Consider the following 18,872-nt stretch of genomic DNA (forward strand, 5'->3'; position numbering starts at 1 on the left):
CCCCGGAGTAGACAACATTCCATTGGAACTACTGACGACCTTGGGAGAGCCAGTCCTGACAAAACTCTACCATCTGGTGGGCAAGATGTATGAAACAGGCGAAATACCCTCAGACTTCAAGAAGAATATAATAATTCCAATCCCAAAGAAAGCAGGTGATGACAGATGTGAAAATTACCGAACAATCAGTTTAATAAGCCACAGTTGCAAAATACTAACACGAATTCTTTACAGACGAGTGGAAAAACTAGTAGAAGTCGACCTCGGGGAAGATCAGTTTGGATTCCGTAGAAATACTGGAACACGTGAGGCAATACTGACTTTACGACTTATCTTAGAAGAAAGATTAGGGAAAGACAAACCTACGTTTCTAGCATTTGTAGACTTAGAGAAAGCTTTTGACAATGTTGACTGGAATATTCTCTTTCAAATTCTAAAGGTGGCAGGGGTAATATACAGGGAGCGAAAGGCTATTTACAATTTGTACAGAAACCAGATGGCAGTTATAAGAGTCGAGGGACATGAAAGGGAAGCAGTGGTTGGGAAGGGAGTAAGACAGGGTTGTAGCCTCTCCCCGATGATATTCAATCTGTATATTGAGCAAGCAGTAAAGGAAACAAAAGAAAAATTCGGATTAGGTATTAAAATCCATGGAGAAGAAATAAAAACCTTGAGGTTCGCCGATGACATTGTAATTCTGTCAGAGACAGCAAAGGACTTGGAAGAACAGCTGAATGGAATGGACAGTGTCTTGAAAGGAGGATATAAGATGAACATCAACAAAAGCAAAACGAGGATAATGGAATGTAGTCGATTTAAGTCGGGTGATGCTGAGGGAATTAGATTAGGACATGGGACACTTAAAGTAGCAAAGGAGTTTTGCTATTTGGGGAGCAAAATAACTAATGAGTGTCGAAGTAGAGAGGATATAAAATGTAGACTGGCAATGGCAAGGAAAGCGTTTCTGAAGAAGAGAAATTTGTTAACATCGAGTATAGATTTAAGTGTCAGGAAGTCATTTCTGAAAGTATTTGTATGGAGTGTAGCCATGTATGGAAGTGAAACATGGACGGTAAATAGTTTGGACAAGAAGAGAATAGAAGCTTTCGAAATGTGGTGCTACAGAAGAATGCTGAAGATTAGATGGGTAGATCACATAACTAATGAGGAAGTATTGAATAGGATTGGGGAGAAGAGAAGTTTGTGGCACAACTTGACCAGAAGAAGGGATCGGTTGGTAGGACATGTTCTGACGCATCAAGGGATCACCAATTTAGTATTGGAGAGCAGCGTGGAGGGTAAAAATCGTAGGGGGAGACCAAGAGATGAATACACTAAGCAGATTATGAAGGATGTTGGTTGCAGTAGGTACTGGGAGATGAAGCTTGCACAGGATAGAGTAGCATGGAGAGCTGCATCAAACCAGTCTCAGGACTGAAGACCACAACAACAACAACAACAACAACAACAACAACAGACCAAGCTTTACGCCTCGCCTGGACCTATTAACGCCGACATGGGACTGTTAATGACTGGAAACGTGTTGCCAGGTCGGACGCGTCTCGTGTCAAATGGTACCGAAGGCATGCACGCGTACGGGTATGGAGACATCCTCATGAATCTAACGACCCTGCATGTCAGCAGGGGCCGTTCAAGCTGGTGCAGGCCCTGTAATGGTGTGGGTCGCGTGGAGTTGGTACATGGGACCCCTCATATATCTAGATACGACTCTTAAAAGTGACTCGCACGTTAGCAGCCTGTCTGATAACCTGCATCCATTCGTGTCGATTGTGCATTCCGATGGGCAATTCCAGCAGAAAAATGCAACACCCCATACGTCCAGAATTGCTGCAGAGTGGCTCCAGGAATACTCTTCTGAGTGTAAACACTTCCGCTAGCTACCAAACAAGATATTGCGCAGGTGTACAAGTTCCTTTGGTGTACAAGTTGTGGACGTAGCTTGCGAGTACTACTCTGGAATGAAAAAGTTGGCACAGAACTGGAGTACGAGACGGGCCGCATCAATCCAGTCAGAAGACTGATTGAGCATGAGCCATAGCTGGAGATTAGGCAAGTCGGACTCCACTTTCGCCAAGATGTAACGAAGGAAGGTCATAGGTACAAAGTCATCATAGAAGTTCTAAAGATAGTGGACGAAGGGCAAAAAAGCGCTTCAGGTAAATAACCATTTTGCTGAATACCCCCACCTGGTTCTAAGTCAGTTACAGCTGAGAATACCGCTGCCCTTATTATTATTATTATTATTATTATTATTATTATTATTATTATCTTCTTTCCTTTCTCAGACCTTAGGTCTGCTTAAAAATGGAAAGTGACGCGGACCTTGATCAAGCGTGACTTCCTTTTAACTGTACGGTATATGTTATATTGCATTTAGGAACTTTCGGGTGATTGAACATGTATCAATAATTACGGATTTCTGTAGTTGTATATACACTCCTGGAAATGGAAAAAAGAACACATTGACACCGGTGTGTCAGACCCACCATACTTGCTCCGGACACTGCGAGAGGGCTGTACAAGCAATGATCACACGCACGGCACAGCGGACACACCAGGAACCGCGGTGTTGGCCGTCGAATGGCGCTAGCTGCGCAGCATTTGTGCACCGCCGCCGTCAGTGTCAGTCAGTTTGCCGTGGCATACGGAGCTCCATCGCAGTCTTTAACACTGGTAGCATGCCGCGACAGCGTGGACGTGAACCGTATGTGCAGTTGACGGACTTTGAGCGAGGGCGTATAGTGGGCATGCGGGAGGCCGGGTGGACGTACCGCCGAATTGCTCAACACGTGGGGCGTGAGGTCTCCACAGTACATCGATGTTGTCGCCAGTGGTCGGCGGAAGGTGCACGTGCCCGTCGACCTGGGACCGGACCGCAGCGACGCACGGATGCACGCCAAGACCGTAGGATCCTACGCAGTGCCGTAGGGGACCGCACCGCCACTTCCCAGCAAATTAGGGACACTGTTGCTCCTGGGGTATAGACGCTTCTATGCAGTCGCTGTGGTTTCAGATAAGTTATTCCATGTGTAAGTGTATGGGTCTGCAATGTAACTGTTAAATAATTTAGTGAAATGTGACTGTGTTGAGGTGAACTTCTGTACCCAGAAATTTGCTATTTTATCTTTTCCAGGGGCTTTCGAACTGTGAGTAGAATTAATTGCTTGGGTGACTTCATGTTGCAAAATTATCACTTCAGGCATTTGTGGTATCATCTTGTATGTGTCTGTTTCTGCTTGTATCCACCGTGCATGCCTGTTATGTTGTACCGGGTTTGACCATATGTTGCTCCAGAAGTGTTCCACGACTTATGTTTGGTGGATTGTCTATTTTAATGTGTGTGTTATCTATTGTCTGGTAAAATTTCTTTTGGTTTGTGTTGAATGTTTGGTTTTATTTCCTTCTACTTCCACTTTTTTTGTATCTTCTTAGGCGTTTGGCCAATGCTTGTAATTTCTGCTTCTTTTCATCTAATTGCTCTATCGCTTCTTGTTGTGAGATTTTACCTAACCTTTTTAGTTTTTTTTCTGACATTTCATTTCTTATAAATTGTGTTAGCTGTCCGATGTCTTCTCAGTTTTTGTATTCTGATCTGTAGCCTGTGTTGCCATGCTGGTTTTGTGGGTTTCTTCTGTGTGTTGGTTTGTTCTGATCTGTGCCTAGTGTGTATATTTAGGGAAGTGAGTGCTCCTATATAAACCAGTAGTTTTAACTCTTCCATAGTTGTGTTTTCATTTATTTTGTTGTGTATGATTGTGTTGATAGTTGTAATTGTTGTTTCGACTTGTGAGTTATTTGGCAGTCTATGCAAGAATGGTCTAATGTCTGTATTTGTGCCTTTGTATTCTATATATGTCAGCTGAAATTTCTCTTCTATATCTAACATGTGTGTCTCTTCGTGTTCTATTTGTGCTTGTTCTGGTGGCTGTCTTAAGATTTCGTTTTCCTCTGGTTGTTTAATTGATGCGTGTTGGTCTTTGTTTGCTCTGGGATGTTTGAATCCATTACTGTATTTTCTTCTTCTTCTGATTGCACATTATTTTGTTCCAGTATTTGTTGTACTTGTTGTTTGATGTTTTCTAATTCCGACTGGGGTATCTTGTTCCCAGTCCTATCTCTACAGGCGAATCCACCCTGTGCAAGACTTCATTTCTCGGTAACTATTGCAACTTACATCTATTGCAACGTGTTTATTACATTTATATCTTGGTCTCCCACTGCAATTTTTATGTCTCACACTTCTTCGATACCAAACTGGCAATTTCTGTGTGTCTCAGAACGTTTCGTATCAACCGATCCGTTCTTTTATTCAAGTTATGCCATAAATTACTTTTCTCCCCAGCTCCATTCAGTATCTTCTTGCTAGTTACGGGATCTACCCGTCTTCAACACCACATTTCAAAAGCTTCTATTCTCTAGTTTTCCGAACTACTAATCGTACACGTTTCACTTCCATACAAAGCTACACTTCAGACGAACATCTTCACGAAAGGCTTTCCAACACAAACTGATATTTTTGGAAAAGGCTTTTCTTGATGTGCCAAGTCTCCGTATCATATCCTGTCTACTTCGGCCATCATCGGTTAGTTTACCGTGAAAATTGCAACAATCATTTACAGCTTTTAGTTCGTCACTCTCTAATTTCCTCAGAATCACCTAATTTAATTCGACTACATTCAATTTCCCTTGTTTTCAGTTTATTGATGTTCGTCTTTTATTTCTTTTCAAGACATTATCCGTTCTGTGCTGCTATTCTTCCAAGAACTTTGTATCATCTGCAAACAGCAAAATTTTTATTCCTTGTCACTGAAATTTAATTCCTTTCCCAAATTTCTTCTTTGTTTCTTTCACGGTTACCTAAATGCATTGACTGACAGGGTACTACCCTGCCTTATTCCCTCCTCAACTGTGTTCCCTTTCATGTCCGACTCTTACTGTAGTCCGGTTTCTGTACAAGTTGTACATAACCTTTCGGTATTTGTCCCTGCGACTTTCAAAATTTGACGGAGTGTAGTCCACGCAATGTGTCAGAATGTCCTCTAAATCTAAAACTGCTATGATCGTAGATTTGTCTTTCTTCATCCTATCTTCTAAGGTAAGTCGTAGGGTTAGTATTTCCGTACGTGTCCCTGTATTTTTACAGGGCCCAAGTAGCATTCCTTAAGGTCGTTCCATACAACTTTCTCCGTTCTTCTGTAAATAATTCGTGTCAATATTTTGCAACCATCACTTGATTAACTGATAGCTTCTTAGTATTCACACTTGTCAGTATATGTCTCGCCTGGAAATGGAATTATTACATTCTTCCTGATGTCTGAGGGCAATTCACCTGCCTCACCTCTTATGACTTTGTAAGAAGTCTTGCCTAAAAACCATACTTTTCTGTAGTTCGTCGCTCGATGAATACTACGCCTGTCAACGCGATGTGTACCCGTGACCTAAACTTACTGCCATAATGGTGAGCGACAAAGCCTTGCATGTTGCCAGGAGCGTTTGATTACCTGCGTCAGAAGCGTGCATCTGCACTCCTCTCGCAGTGCTGTGATGATGAAAGACGACACGTGCTGCCGTAAGACGCAGCTCGTAAACTTAGCTGTGAAACTCACCAAAGGCACTGCCACGTGCCTAGTTGACCAGTTCCATAGCCCATGGTGAAAACACCCCAAAAACTAAGGAATATGACAGGTCCGTTACCACAAGATCTAGGTCGGATTTTGAGAACATCCTCTGGTAACCGTTATGCCTGACATCACTAGCCTTCAAATTAAAAAGCTACAAAAAAATGAACTGGAAAAATCACAATCCATAGAGAAACGTCGACTTCGTTCACAAGCGTACCAAGCAATTCCAAGCAAGTAATGAAACAGATAATGAAATTGTGACTTAGTTCTGACTTTAAATTCTTATTAAACGTACTTTAATCATAACATAGTATTCAAATATTCAGTGAAACTATATGTCTCAAATCTTTAGGGCTGAACAAATACGAAACAAATTTTTGGATGTTTAATGTAGAAACAGAGCATTGCACTTTTCACCTTTAGAATACTCTGCAATGCATCTAAGCTTGTTGACTTATTTCCATTCTGGAGTACAGTGGCACCAAATTCTTGATTAACTCAGTTTATTCCGAAATGGTACTTTATTCAAGAAACTATCCGAGGAATCAGTTCATCAACTTGTTTACACAACTGTGAGACCGTTTAAGAATACCAACTCTGCGAACCGTAGTCGTGTTTTTGTGATTAATGGTACACTCGTAACCTCATTCAAACGCATCTGCAGTATTCAGTCAGTGAACCCTACAAAAAAGAATTGAATCTGGATAAACCTTCATCAGCACATATTGAAAGAGATGCCTTACTGCACTGGTTCAAGCGAAGCGGAAGACGAAAACCACGCGTTCATTGACATTTTACAAGTTCTGATGAGGAGGGAATCAGAGTAATATATATATGTTCGGCATGACAGATGCCTAACAGTTCACACGGTATCCGCGTAACTCCATTTCATACGTGCCCTTCTTAGAACATGTTATTTTTATCTTTATCAAGGCTGCAGGATACAGCTGATAAAAAATGTTTATATATGTACTAAATGTCTTTTTTTTTTACTTTTGAGTCATCAGTCTTCTGACTGGTCTGATGCTGCCCGCCACGAGTTGTTCTGCGCCAAGCTTTTCATCTCAGAGTAACAACTGCAACCTACAACGGCGATTATTTGCTGTATGTTTTCCAATCTCTGTCTTCCTCGACAGTTTTTACCCTCTACAGATCTCTCTAGTACCATGTTAGTTATTCCCTGATGTCCCTTCTTGTCGATCTTTTCCATGTGTTCCTTTCCTCTCCAGTTCTGCGAAGAACCTCTTCATTCCTTGCTTACCAGTGTACCTACTTTCCAACATTCTTCTGTAGCACCACATCTCATAGGCTTCGAATCTCTTCTGTTCCAGTTTTCCCACAGTTCATGTCTCACTACCATACAATTCTGCACTTCAGACGTACATCCTCAGAAATTTCTTCCCAGATTAATACCTACGGTTGAGCCTAGCGGACCTCTCTTCGCCAGGAATGCACTTTTTGCCAGTGCTAGAGTTTATTTCTTATGTCCTTGCTCCATCCGCAGTAGGTTACCGAGTTCTTCAGGTTGCAGAATTCCACAACTTCGTCTACTTTGTGATCTCCTGTTTTGATGTTACGTTCCTCGTTCTCATTTATGCTACTCCTCGTTACATTCGTCTACAATTTATTGTGAAACCATATTCTTCATTCATCAGACTATTCATTCCATTCTTCTTCGCTTTCACTGCTTGTAATGTCTTCAGCAAAACTTAACATTGATATACTTTAACCTTGAATTTTAATTCAACTCCTGAATCTTTCTTTTATTTCCGTAATTGCTTTTTCGACATATAGATTGAACAGCAGGGGAGAAAAACCTAAATCACTGTATTACACTCTTTATTCTGCATTCGCTCTTGTCTACTAGTGTTATTGATTCATCAGCAAACCTATCCACACTGCTGGATATCACTGTCAACACATTACTAACAGTGTCATAAAAAGAAAAAAAACTCTAGGCAGAACAGTATTGAATTCAAGCTTGGTGGGAGAAGCGTAAGGTGGAGATTACTGTTGTCATTCGTAAGCCCCGTGAGTGAATTTAACAGGTATTAAAAACTAAAAACCCGCCTCGATTGCGAAAAAAGCACCTAGTGTTAACCCAGGTTTCGGCGTAGATAACTACACCGTCTTCAGAACAATGAAGCCCACAAATGCCTCAGAAGACCATCGTCAATGATTAAAAGAACACCATAGCTATACACTTATAAACGAAAAAGAAAAGGAAAACACGTATGTACAAAGTCATTAACTTATGAAGGGTCATGGCCCATCGAACATAGGCCGGTGTGAGGTGGAGCGTACACTATTAAGTTATGTAGTGGTTTTGACTTTCTACATATGGACTGTTCGTGTTCTTTTCTTTTTCGTTTATAAGTGTATAGCTATGGTGTTCTTTTAATCATTGACAAAGGTCTTCTTAGGCACTTGTGGGTTTTGTTGTTGTTCTGAAGAAGGTATAGTTGTCTACGCCGAAACCTGGGTTAACACTAGGTGCTTTTTTCGCAATCGAGGCGGGTTTTTAGTTGAATATATTAACCAACGCTTGCTGACGCGCTGCGATGTTGAAGGTTCTTGAATTTAACATGTTTCCTTTTAAACAAGACACACAGCGCATACCGCGGACATTTGCACTGTTGTACAGATATTTCCAGCACAATATTAACTGTCTAACAAAAAAAAAAAAAAAAGACAAAGCAGTCAGAAGACATGGCCAGATGTCAATGTAACTTCGCACATATTGTTGTTGTTGTGGTCTTCAGTACTGAGACTGGTTTGATGCAGCTCACCATGCTACTCTATCCTGTGCAAGCTTCTTCATCTCCCAGTACCTACTGCAACCTACATCCTTCTGAATCTGCTTAGTGTATTCATCTCTTGGTCTCCCTCTACGATTTTTACCCTCCACGCTGCCCTTCAATACTAAATTGGTGATCCCTTGATGCCTCAGAACATGTCCTACCAACCAATCCCTTCTTCTGGTCAAGTTGTGCCACAAACTTCTCTTCTCCCCAATCCTATTCAATACTTCCTCATTAGTTATGTGATCTACCCATCTAATCTTCAGCATTCTTCTGTAGCACCACATTTCGAAAGCTTCTATTCTCTTCTTGTCCAAACTATTTACCGTCAATGTTTCACTTCCATACATGGCTACACACCATACAAATACTTTCAGAAATGGCTTCCTGACACTTAAATCTATACTCGATGTTAACAAATTTCTCTTCTTCAGAAACGCTTTCCTTGCCATTGCCAGTCTACATTTTATATCCTCTACTTCGACCATCATCAGTTATTTTGCTCCACAAATCGCGAAACTCCTTTACTACTTTTAGTGTCTCATTTCCTAATCTAATACCCTCAACATCACCCGACTTAATTCGACTACATTCCATTATCCTCGTTTTGCTTTTGTTGATGTTCATCTTATATCCTCCCTTCAAGACACCATCCATTCCGTTCAACTGCTCTTCCAAGTCCTTTGCTGTCTCTGACAGAATTACAATGTCATCGTCGAACCTCAACGTTTTTATTTCTTCTCCATGGATTTTAATACCTACTCCGAATTTTTCTTTTGTTTCCTCTACTGCTGGCTCAATATACAGATTGAACAACATCGGGGAGAGCCTACAACCCAGTCTTACTCCTTTCCCAACCACTGCTTCCCTTTCATGTCCCTCGACTCATATAACTGCCATCTGGTTTCTGTACAAATTGTAAATAGCCTTTCGCTCCCTGTATTTTACCCCTGCCACCTTTAGAATTTGAAAGAGAGTATTCCAGTCAACATTGTCAAAAGCTGTCTCTAAGTCTACAAATGCTAGAAACGTAGGTTTGCCTTTCCTTAATCTTTCTTCTAAGTCGTAAGGTCAGTATTGCCTCACGTGTTCCAGTATTTCTACGGAATCCAAACTGATCTTCCCCGAGGTCGGCTTCTACTAGTTTTTCCATTCGTCTGTAAAGAATACGTGTTAGTATTTTGCAGCTGTGGCTTATTAAACTGATTGTTCGGTAATTTTCGCATCTGTCAACACCTGCACGTGTACACACCACTAATTGGTATGTACACGATTATAGAGTCGCAGTTCTCTTTGACAGATGGAACAGCCACCAAAGTGTACGAGTGCTTTTCGTGTTCAGTGCTGTTATCAGGCACGTTGACGTATGTGTAAAAAGCGTTAGATATTGAGTGATCACTGAAGGACACGCAGGTACATACTCGTTAAGCTACCATTATCAGTACCTGGCAGAGCTTGAACGGGGCCTCAGTGTGGGTCTCTTTCTCTGGCTGGTCGAATCGTCCAATATCCGGATTTATGGGGCATTTGAGTGTGACTGGCCCGATATTAGTTTGGGTGAGGACTGGCATGCTCTTCATCAATGTTCTGATCGATCACACCTGACAACCTAAAGGGAGGATTGTTGTTATGTGCACCAAACACATCGTAATCCTTCGATATCAGCACAGGAGATGATGCTAGCAGTGCTATCCAGAGACCAAACTATAGTGACATGGTGTTCATCGACTTCCGTGCCTCCATCTGTTAGAAATTTATGGTGGATGAAGCCTTTGATGTCGGAAAAGCTGATAACAGCGTCTTCATCAGTCAACCGACTTTTATTTGGGAGGGAGGGGGGGAGGAGGCGGAGAAAACGGTTAACACCATGCCACTGACTGTCGGTTGGTCCCCGGATCGTATTGCTAGCAACTGATCTCATCTCATGTAATGAACTGGATATCCAACAGATTATGACCGCGGTGCTTCGAGCGACTCCACAAAAAGCCTTTGTTGAGAGTCTGCAACTGTTTTACAAAAGGTGCAAGGAGTGTGTGATTACTGTTCCAAATCCCAGGCTTTATGGCTTCGGTATCACTTTTACATGTTACAGTAATTTGTATCAATGGAGTGGTTTTGGAATTTCAGCTCGCCTTGCAATGCCCTGCTTGTTTTGTTTAGGTGCTGACAGGATTCGCGAGTGTGATGCTCGGTTCTGCAGTGCCATTGACAGCTGTGGTCCCGTTATTTTTGTCACCGTCATTTTCAATGACGTTCTGTCACGGTCCGTCAAAACACATTTTCGTCCGCATTTTGACTTGGCAGGCAACATTTTTCCGCTGTCTCTGTATGCGCTATCAACCTTCGATGCAGTGCTTCTTGAAACATCGAACACTTCGTCTCTCTCGGCCACGGAAGCACCGACCATACGAGCACGAACAATTCTCTTCCGAATTCACGACTGACGCATGCAACATATTGCGCAGGAGCCGTTCGTAGTCAGTTACAACAGCACAACTTGTAGGCTTTCTATCATCTGCTTTTAGGTTCAAACATGCATTTATTGTAGTTTTACCACATTTTTGCCCAACCCCTGTATGTCAAAAAGCGGTAGTCCCTCCTTTTATCCAATATTCTATTTATTGTCTGTATATTACCTGATCAGGGTTTTCCTTTCCTATATCTGTTTGGAACTTCAGATAACGAAATTATCTTAGCATATATTATTTATCTTGTGTTGTACTGTATTTCCTGGGGTGGTCATGAATTCGAAATTTGTAAGTGCCATGTGGTGGCAGTTAATGTACGAATTGCTGACGCGGTGTACCAAAGAATAATCAAATGCATTGTGTTGCAATATATTCCATGGACATTCAAGATTCTGTGTCTGAACACACTATCCTTTTGTCTTCTTCTGGTATTGGACTTGAAGAGAAAAGAACGATTGTCTGAAGTTCATCTTGCTGTAATAGTCTATGTAAGTTGAAAACGAAGAAAAAATATAGTTGTTCATGACCTAAAATTTGTGTACGGTATTCAATAATGTATATTCTTCAACTTTACTTGGCCTGAGTAGACGTGGCCTTAACGGAATATTGACCATTGCTAAGCGCCATACTAGAAAATAATTAGTAATTTTCTTTCAGCTCATCTTCGAGACGTGGCGCCGGTTAGGACACTACATTTTCTTTCAGATTCTACGAGCTATGTGGCCGCTACGAATAATTTAATATTTTTCACTTTCAGATTTTCTCAAGGTTGCGAGATAATATCCCAGGCAGGAAGGCCTGGTCACAGGATTCTAGTTCTAATATAAGATGTCAGCTGCAAAAGACTGCTTGTTATCTTATACTGGTATTCTAGACGAAACCACGATATGGAGTTACGGGTTTTATTATTTCAAATTGAACTGGCGTACGAATTATTATCTGGTGCTATAAGCACATGAGTTTTAACTATACGTTTGATTTTATATATATGTTGGGGAATACCTGTGAGCATTCAGGAGAGAGAGAATTATTTATGGACCCGTAACCACCATGAGTACTGAGCTAGTTTGCTGATTGCTAATCTGCTTCGGGCTAAATTAAATTACATAACACCGTTTGTTTGGGCGTCACTTTACTAAAAGCTATCAAAGCAGATATAATAAATTTAAAGTTTTATTAAATTACATAACGGTGTTCAAGATACTTATTCCTCTGTAATTTTATGCGCTGCAGCTATCTCCTTTCTTGAAGACTAAGACTAAGACTACTGTTTTCAAGCCAGCGTTCGCATATACATATCAAATGCAGGAAGCAAGATTCAGTGCCATTCTTCCATGTTTTGGTAGTTCCGCAGTAATTCCTTCAGAACGAGTGCCTGTATTTTTCCCTTATAGTTTCTTCTTACTGTTAAATATAGTTATGGGACTAAAACCTTTTGTATCCGTCATATCCACTCGTATCACTTTATTATCGCACCAAAAATTTTTTATACTGTTTCATCGCGTTCAGAATTTCTGTTATATTCATCTTCACAGTATCTCTCTCTCAGCAGTATTGTACCCCATACTTTGAGAGGATCCCAATCTCTGGAGAAGACACGTTTTCAACCCTGAAATTTCACTATACTCTTCCTCTTCACCATCGTAGAGAACGATATTAGATTTTTTCGATTGACAGATTTAGCTCCCAAGACTATCAACATACACACCTACAGTATAGCGTAGCAATGTTTTTCATGGAGCTCAGTTCTGTCGTGTAAAAGTGAATGTGAATCAAGCAAGCCTTTGCGAGTCGTCTTACCTAAGAGACAAACGGCTAACTACTGTTTGAATTCCGTTGTACAGCAAAGGGTGCTGGCGTCCTTGTGGGAACTGGCGGGACAGATGGCGGGCACGTGTACTCCAGACGTGATTACGTTATTCTGCGTATTGTCGTAGGTGTCTGCAGTTCGATAAGGGCTGTATGAGGCAATGATAGAACATGATTGCGGACACTATTTCGGCACAGTTCTGTAAACATCATGCCTAGGAATCGGCATTATTTCAGGTGAACAGTGTGACAACCAAGAAAAAGACAGTGTGAACCCGAATTTCAACGACAAACTTTCAAAAGTTGTTAAGGTATACTTTCGGATTCTTTCGGTATAAGGGACTCTGGTCTCCGCTTCATAACGCCGAGTGGTGTGTGTGCCGGCACCCCGTCACGCTGAAAACTTATAAGCTGACGAATTCTTGGCGGCAGATCCTCAAGGAAATGTGGGAGGACATGTTGAAGGAAAGTTTGTAACCTCCCCACTATAGGTTACTATCCGAAATTTAGCCTAGAATTACCTCCCATTCTATAAAAATATCTACGCATTATCAAAACTATGTACCAATGAACCGTTATCCAACTTTAACTCGTTGCTCACCTTTGACTAAACAGAACCTAATTTGAATTTAACTGTAGCTGGTCTGGATACAACTTGTCTTTATATTAAATGCGCAGCCTCGCGTTTTGACAGCACTGTTGCAGATTTTTAGGAATCACAACAGCAAACAGGCAGTGGCTAAGCTAGATTTCTATTTCTAAATATATACTCAAACTGTTGCAGACTACATGGTACGCAGTAGTAATGTGTGTGAAATATCCTTTCAACTGTGCTTCGGGGAGAGTAACTATTCCCATGAAATGACATTCCAAGACAACGATTTTAGAATCAAGTATATATTCCTAAAGACAGAGTAAAATTTCACGTGATCTTCACACATAAAATTGTGTCTGAACAATGCTTTGTTCAACAAAGTGAACAATGATTTGAAAAGCGTACAATGTTAACAGAATTTCTATGACAATCAGACAGCTTAGTAAGTTGATATCTTAATGTAGGATTCAGGGAAGTGGGGTGGTCTCTCAGCTCTGATCAAGTTAACTAGCTGACATTTATTCTGAAAAATTACCTGCGCAGTGCTACAGTCTTGCCTCAAACTACTTCTCTTCAGAAATAATGTTATTCGAAATTTACATTCTCTTCGCTTTCCTATACATACATCATATTCAACCTTTCTAGTGTTTACAAACAATCTTTCTTCATCTAATATATACAAAGCACTACTGAATACATCCATGACGTACTATTCTAGATTGTTGAACAATAACATGTCTCTGTCTGTCTCTCTGTCTCTCTGTCTCTCTGTCTGTCGTGCACATGGATGACATACAAAAATCTAAATGACATATCCGTCTTACAAATTTTATACACGACTCCATTCAGTGTATCAGCAAGTAGGTCAGGTGCAGTCACGAAATCGTTGACAAACCTGCCCCATTTATTCAAGGCAAACTTCTGTTGATAGGATATTCACTGTAGTGTGAGAGTATGGATTTTCTCGTGACATTCTTGGTTACTCCTGTTATTGCACATGCCCTCGCTTGTGAACGTGGCCTCGTCCGTAAACAACACAAAAGCAGGGAAAATTAGGCTCAAGTAGCTCTGAGCACTATGGGACTTAACATCTGTGGTCATCAGTCCCCTAGAACCTAGAACTACTTAAACCTAACTAACCTAAGGACATCACACACACCCACGCCCGAGGCAGGATTCGAAACTGCGACCGTAGCAGTCGCGCTGCTCCGGACTGAAGCGCCTAGAACCGCTCGGCCACACCGGCTGGCGGAAAATTATGGTTTCTGTACTTTGCTATAGAATCCAATGTGCAAACGCCACTCGAAATGTTATGTCTGCTGGCTGCAATGACTTCACGTTCTGAAAATTATACGGGTTCAACTCATGTTCAAGTATGACTCACAAAACAGTTGACTGGCTAGTGTTCAGAGCTCGAGCAACTCGTTGACTACTAGAGGCAGGATTGTCACCAGTCGCATGTAACACATTCTCTTCCATATCGGATATTCTAGCATGCCTCACACAGCCACTATCTTCCGTTCTAACATGGCAACAACCAGTTTCTTGTACGCGCTTATGTACAGATGCGAAACTACTGTGTTGTGGTTGCCGTCGGTGCGCGAACAGCTTACAATGGAAACTCCCCATAGCAGCCCGCTCAGATTTAGTAGTAACGTGCCCAATGGATAGCCCGTCAAAAAACCGAGAATTAAACCAGGAAGAAGGTGTACTAAACTGTGAAAAAAAGAAGCAAAATAGAAACAGTGAACGGTCCAACATCGAGCAAATTGCAAGAACCACGGCGTCGTGATTGTGTGGTAACAGATTTGACAAAACTTCCCGTCCGGTCATTATTGACATGTCTGCTCTCCTCCTGTAGTCCTGACATTTGTCATGCTCTGCATTGGTTATAGAGTATGAGTCATGTGGTAAGAATATATTACCGTCGCAAGTATAGTTGAGGAATAGTGAGGGCAGGCGAGATGCTGCAAAGACCTGTCACAGAAATGGAAACGACAAATAAACGGGTGTGAACTATGTTACAACAAAGGTATTCATAAGTCAAAAGTTGCAAAACCGAACGCAAGAGGCATAAAATGTGGTACTTATGTAGAACAAATAGGAGGTACGTACATCTAGAGTTCCTGTCCTTACACTTCGCTGTTGCAAATGATCGTTACACCACGACACAGACACACACGTGAATACAGCGAACAGATACGTCAATGGAAAGAAAAAAACCACATAACCACAACGCCATTGCGAAGCAAAGATGCACAATGATGCGCATCTTAAGCTTGGACCGTTCACTATTTCGAGTTTTCTTCATTTTTCACAGTTCAGTACACCTCCTTCCTGTTTCCATGCTTTATCTGTGTTCAGTTTTTGACGAGCTACCCAATAGGCCATCTTACCAGCAAACCTGAGGAGGGTGGGGTGGAGAGTTTCCATTTATAGCATAGCGCCGTTGTGCCTCTCTTGCATTGCATTCAGTGAACCCGTACACTGAGTGCGTATCGACAAACTGAAACCTATCCACAGTACTGCTGTGTATCATTATTGACGTACAACTTACACTTGCCGGAAAACAAAACCCTAGACAGAACCGCGCAGTCTCGTGGGCAACGAGGTAAGGAGGGCATTACTGTTGTAACAACTGATACTGTGGGGAAATGGAGACGAGAGACTCAACGCACACCGCCGACATTTGTCCTATCATGCACTATTTTCTGGGGACAAGAAACCAAACGACATGCCATAACTCTGCACCGATCCTCCAGAGACCGTGGGTCCCATATACCAAAATACTCGGAAAGTATCCTTGTATAACCTGTCCAAGTTTGTCGGTGAAGATTGTAAGGGTACAGTACCACCCCTCCGTAAGATATTTGACATCAGTTTAATTGTCGGCCGATGTGACCGAGCGGTTCTAGGCACTTCAGTCTGAAACCGCGCGACCGCTCCGGTCGCAGGTTCGAATCCTGCCTCAGGCATGGATGTGTGTGATGTCCTTAGGTTAGTTAGGTTTAAGTAGTTCCAAGTTCTGGGGGACTGATGACCTCAGATATTAAGTCCCGTAGTGCTCAGAGCCATTTCAGTTATTAATTTAAATGACAAAAAAATACCTCTTGACAATCATTTCTCTCATTCGATAGTGTGATCATCCGCTTCACTTAATGAGCAGCACTTGCAGTCTGTTTATTATTATATTAATGGAGGAAGGTGAGCAAAAACTTGCTATACAAAAGCGCACATGCGTTCTAAGTTTTGGTTCGCGCTGTATATAGTCACTGCTAGTGTCACATTTTCCGTCGGGCTCAGCAGTACTGAACATGCAGTTAGTTTAATCACTGTTAACCATTACAAGAACTATGTAATGAATGAAAAGCCTGACCCAGGAGGGGATTATTAAACTTCATGCAACTTTGACGTTTATTGTGCAAGTAGGCTGTTTAGGTTTTCTTAGCGCTCTGTATGGAAATTACTGGCTGTGCTGTGTGAAGTCTGCGGCTGGTTGGCATTGTTGTAATACTCGTCATTGTAGCGTTGGGCAGCTGGATGTTAACAGCGCGTAGCGTTGCGCAGTTGGAGGTGAGCCGCCAGCAGTGGTGGATGTGGGGAGAGAAATGGCGGAGTTTTTAAATTTATAAGACTGGATGTCATGAACTGCTATATATATTATGGCTTTTGATGACTATTAAGGTAAATACATTGTTTGTTCTCTATAAAAATATTTCATTTGCTAACTATGCCTATCAGTAGGTAGTGCCTTCCATAGTTTGAATCTTTTATTTAGCTGGCAGTAGTGGCGCTCGCTGTATTGCAGTAGTTCGAGTAACGAAGATTTTTGTGAGGTAAGTGATTTGTGAAAGGTATGGATTAATGTTAGTCAGGGCCATTCTTTTGTAGGGGTTTTTGAAAGTCAGATTAAGTTGCGCTAAAAATATTGTGTGTCAGTTTAAAGCACAGTCATGTATAATTTTTCTAAGGGGACGTTTCAATTGTGTGCCGTCTTCAGGGTATTGCAGTTTCAACGGCCAGGCGAGTGTTTTGCTTAAGTAGGCCTGCATCTGGAAACAGAAGAGACCTATGGCGGTAATCCACTTGTTGCGCCACAGTGGGTTCTCGTGTTGCCCGCCTTCTCGGCTCTAAGTGCGGTAATTAGGAAGCGCGCCTCGCCTTGGCCCGAGTAAGGCACTTTGCGAGCGCAGAGGTAGGCAGGCCCAGCTCAGCTGCGCCTCTGCCGCCCACACGTCCGTCCCACGTCACGGCTAGGTAAGCAGTGCAGCTCGGCTTACACTTACCACGTACACAATGGCCACTATCACACAGCCGCTCTTCAGGGAGCAGCAGCAGCAGAAGGACTCCATCCTGGCACCCATCGCCTCCTCACTCTGCAACAGCAACAAAGCCGCAGGTCACTGCTGCGTCCGTTACAGAGAAAACATCACAGTACAATCACAAGGACAATCGATAATAAACATGATGCATGCGGTTATAAATACGAACAGTTCACAATCTCTTATTTACGAGGGGCGTTCGATAAGCTGTGAAATATTTTTTTCTCGACCATTTTCGGCGCAAAAAATGTGGAATTCGTTGTGGGGTATGGTGGAATATTCCCGCTTCATCCAATGAAGTTCAGATACGTGGCAGCGCTATACGTAGTCTTCAAAGTGGCGTCTGTAAAGGTGGTGCGTTCCAAGCAGAGAGCTGTCGCTCAGTTTCTTTTGACGGAACGAGAGCAACGCAGATATTCACAGGCGCTCGAAGAATGTCTACGGAGACCTGTCAGCGAACAAAAGCACGGCGAGTCGTTGGGCGAGGCTTCTGTCATTACCGCAACAAGGTCGCGCACACCCGCCCGATCTCGCTCGTATTACCTTCAGGAGATTGAACGAACGACTCCCGCGTGTTAGTCGCCACAAAAAGGCAAACGAACTTCTCCATGTCAACACATAGTACAAATGGCTCTGAGCACCATGGGACAACGTCTGAGGTCATCAGTCCCCTAGAACATAGAACTACTTAAACCTAACTAAGGGCATAACACACATCCATGCCCGAGGCAGGATTGGAACCGGCGACCGTAGCGGTCGCGCGGTTTCAGACTGAAGCGCCTAGAACCGCTCGGTCACAACGACCGGCTCAACGCAAGGCCTCACACAAATCTATACACCCGAGAGGAGCTCACAAAACTTTTCTTCCTCACCCATTCTACAGACCGGATCTCGACAGTCCTACTTCCATCTCTTTGACCCAATGAAGGATGCACTCCGCGGGAAACAGTGCGTGGATGATGGGGAGGTTACTGATGCAGCACGATGTTGGCTCCGATGTCCATCAGAAGACTGGAGCATGCGTGCATTCAGGCCCTCTCAGTAAGGTTGGTAAGATAATCGCATCGAACCCCGATTATTTTGAAAAAAGGAAAATATGGAAATTTGTGATAAGCTTCTATGGGACAAACTGCTGAGGTCGTCAGTCCCTAGACTTAGACACTAAAACTAACTTGCGCTAGGGATAACACACACACACACACACACACACACACACACACACACACACACACACA

At 42.4% G+C, this 18,872-nt stretch overlaps 1 protein-coding gene across 1 annotated transcript in view; it reads right to left on the reverse strand.

Annotated features, from left to right (window-relative positions):
- LOC126160730 (uncharacterized) overlaps window positions 1-18,872 on the reverse strand; it is a 138,005-nt gene that overhangs the window by 64,409 nt on the left and 54,724 nt on the right. The window contains exon 2 of the mRNA XM_049916925.1: window positions 17,602-17,691. Coding sequence (XP_049772882.1) covers window positions 17,602-17,691 — 90 coding nt within the window. The remainder of the gene's footprint in view (window positions 1-17,601; window positions 17,692-18,872) is intronic.

This window comes from Schistocerca cancellata, chromosome 2, assembly GCF_023864275.1.
Source record: "Schistocerca cancellata isolate TAMUIC-IGC-003103 chromosome 2, iqSchCanc2.1, whole genome shotgun sequence".
Classification (NCBI taxonomy): domain Eukaryota; kingdom Metazoa; phylum Arthropoda; class Insecta; order Orthoptera; family Acrididae; genus Schistocerca; species Schistocerca cancellata.